General features: G+C 40.1%; 1 protein-coding gene across 2 annotated transcripts in view; it reads right to left on the bottom strand.

Moving 5' to 3' along the window:
* The window catches only part of LOC109915354 (protein AHNAK2-like), an 82,844-nt gene that overhangs the window by 5,346 nt on the left and 74,239 nt on the right, over window positions 1–3,259 (bottom strand). Inside the window, exon 7 of one of the 2 annotated variants that reach the window (XM_048600340.1) lies at window positions 832–3,063. In XM_048600340.1, coding sequence (XP_048456297.1) covers window positions 832–3,063 — 2,232 coding nt within the window. Of the gene's footprint in view, window positions 1–824; window positions 3,064–3,259 lie in introns of both variants that reach the window. The other variant, XM_048600339.1, reaches the window with a different exon arrangement.

A 3,259-nucleotide genomic window follows, 5' to 3' on the forward strand; every position in this document is an offset into this window, starting at 1 on the left:
CAGATCCACTTCGGTTGAAGGAGCTTTAATGTCCACTGACATTTCCGCAGCTGAAACATCGATATCAGTTTTTGGCACAGACATATCAACATCCACCGTCCCTTTCAACTTTGGCATTTCAACGTCAAGTTGTGGTTTTTCCACTTCAGGCATTTTTAATTCAAAATCAGGACCTTTGATGTCAATCTTCCCAAGACTAAGATCACCTTCCAACTTGCCTGTTTTAACATCTACACTCTGTACTTTGGCATCCGTGTCAGCTTTCGGTAGTGAGATATCGACTTTGGGAAGGTTCACATCCCGATCCAATTTTGCAGCTTGTATATCGGGTCTGGAAATTCCAAATTTTGGAACTTTGAATTTAGGCAGTTTCATTTTTCTACCTTTTCCATCAATGTCAACATCTGGAGCCTGCAGATCAGCTTTAAGTTCTGGAGCAGTTATGTCCAATTTAGGACCTTTAGTATCTACCTCTGTTTTTCCAACTGAAATATCGATATGTGGCTTGCTCACACTCACATCAACTTCATGTCCTTTGAATTTTGGAAGAGAAATCCCAAATGATGGCATTTTCACGGATGGCATTTTGAACTTTCCTCCATCACCTTTCATCTTCATATCTCCTGATTCTAAACCCACATCTACTGTTGGCAGATCCACTTCGGTTGATGGAGCTTTAAGGTCCACTGACATTTCCGGAGCTGAAACTTCGATATCAGTTTTTGGCATAGACACATCAACATCCACCGTCGCTTTCAACTTTGGCATTTCGACGTCAAGTTGTGGTTTTTCCACTTCAGGCATTTTTAATTCAAAATCAGGACCTTTGATGTCAATCTTCCCAAGACTAAGATCACCTTCCAACTTGCCTGTTTTGACATCTACACTCGGTACTTTGGCATCCATGTCAGCTTTTGATTGTGAGACATCGACTTTGGGAAGATTAACATCCTGGCCCATTTTTGGAGCGTGTATATCGGGAGTAGAAAATCCAAATTTTGGAGCTTTGTACTTTGGCAGTTCTATTTTTCTACCTTTTTCTTCAATGTCAACGTCCAGTGCCTGCAAATCAGCTTCAAATTTTGGAGTACTTATGTCCATTTTTGCATCTTTCATATCTACCTCTGGTTTTTCAACAGAAATATCAATATCTGGCTTGCTCACATCAACTTCAGGTCCTTTGAATTTTGGAAGATAAATCCCAAATGATGGCATTTTCACGGATGGCATTTTGAACTTTCCTCCATCACCTTTAACCTTCTGATCTGCTGAGTCTAAATCCATATCAACTGTTGGAATTTGGATGGCCGTTGATGGCGCTTTGATGTCCACTGACATTCCCAGATCTGAAACATCAATATCAGTTTTGGGCATGGACACATCGACATCCATCACTTTTGGCATTTCAGTATCGACTTCTGGTTTTTCCACCTCAGGTATTCTTAGACCGACATCAGGACCTTTGATGTCAATTTCACCAAGACTAAGGTTACCTTCCATCTTGCTTGTGGTGACATCTATACTTGCTGCCTTCACATATGTATCAGCTTTTGTTTGTGAGACATCGACTTTGGGGAGGTTAACATCATCGTTCATTTTAACATGTTCTTTGTCAGGTTTGGATGAGACAAGTGCCTGTCCTTGTGTTTTTGACTTCTCTATTTTCTGTCCTCCTTTTATCTGCATCCTTGGAATTTCCATGTTTTCCTCACTTTTTGTTTGATAAGAATCCCAGTCTTGTTCCCTCTCATGTGTTTGATATTTTTTGCCTGAAATTTCAATCCGTTGCTCCCTCTTGCTGATCTCCGTGATTGAATCAACCTCTGCTGGCTCAGTGTGCCTTGTTGTGAGATTACCCAGCAACCTTGCTGGTAGCGTCTTTACTGCTCGGTCTGTGTTATCTCTGTCTGTTTTTGAATCTTTGGCATCAATCTTCGTTAAGCTAACACCTATTGCAAGTGTTGAAGACTTCGTTTCTTTTTCAGAAGCCTTACCCCTGGCTTCCTTCTTTTTGGTCTTTTTGCTTTTTATTTGCTTATCAGTCTTGGATTTCTTTGTTTCTTTTCCAGATTTTGGAAATGATTTGTCAGCAACCTGCTTGCTGACACTTGTTTCTTGCTCCTCATGTTGTGGCAATGTAACATCAGCTTTTACATGTATGCTACTCGGTTGTTTCTGTGAGACAACCTGTTGTGTTTGTTGGCCGGTTACTTCAGCGTATTCCTCCTCTATTTGTGACTTAGCTTTGGTTATTCCACTGGCCGTTTTCAAGTTACTTTCTGAAGCAGTGGTCAGAATAGCTGATAGTGTGTTATTGTCTCTTTTTGAATCATCAATTTGAATTTTGTGCTGTTCCATGTTTGTATCTGATGTTTGCAAATGACTTTGTTCATCTGGTAACTTTGTTCCAACATCAGTTGTGGGCTCAATTGGTTCTGAAAGGATAAATTTTGCTATTTTCAGTTTTGGCATTTTCAGTTTGGATTCTCTGTTAATATTGTCTGATTCCATTGCATTGCTTTGATTCTCCAGCTTTCGATCAGATTGCTTTATTGCTGTTGTTGCGGTGCCATTTGTGTTTTGTGCTATACTGTCTGCATGGATTGTGAACTTCTCATATTTCAAAGCAGACAACTCCTTGCTGCCTGATACAGGTTCTCGTCTTTCCTGCTCAGAGTCTTCTGTTTTCCCCATTTTTATTCCTCCTGCACCAATATGTGGAAGTTTTATTTTTCTTCTACGTTTTTTTGCTTTTTCAGCAGTTTCTGCTGTTTTTAAATGGGACTCTATATCTGTGCTTGTTGCAGTAACATCGTGTTGTTCACGTTCTTCTGTTTCTGATAGGCTGTGTGATCTGTCCAGTCTGTATGTCTTTGTTTTTTTGAAAGCTGGAAACTTGGGGCAAGAAAATGTTACATCAGGCACCTCTGCCGCCTTTGTCCGTCCCTTCTGTGTTGCTTCTTGCAGTTGTGCTTCTGCTGGCGTGCTCATTTCTTCAGAACCATCTCTTGTTATTTTTGTTTTATTTCCATAAAGTGTTGAAAAAAACTCTTCTTCTGCTCCCTGAGAGAAAGTATGCACTGTTATTTCAGCAGTTTTTTGTTTAGCAAAATTTATAAGATTGCAATATTGTTAGAGAGAGACAAGCAGACATAATTAGCGATGGGAGAGATATTAGGAACTGCAGATGCTGGAAAATCTGAGATAACAAGATGTAGAGCTGGATGAACACAGCAGGCCAAGCAGTATCATAGGAGCA

Source organism: Rhincodon typus, chromosome 8 (genome assembly GCF_021869965.1).
Source record: "Rhincodon typus isolate 14 chromosome 8, sRhiTyp1.1, whole genome shotgun sequence".
Taxonomy (NCBI): Eukaryota; Metazoa; Chordata; class Chondrichthyes; order Orectolobiformes; family Rhincodontidae; genus Rhincodon; species Rhincodon typus.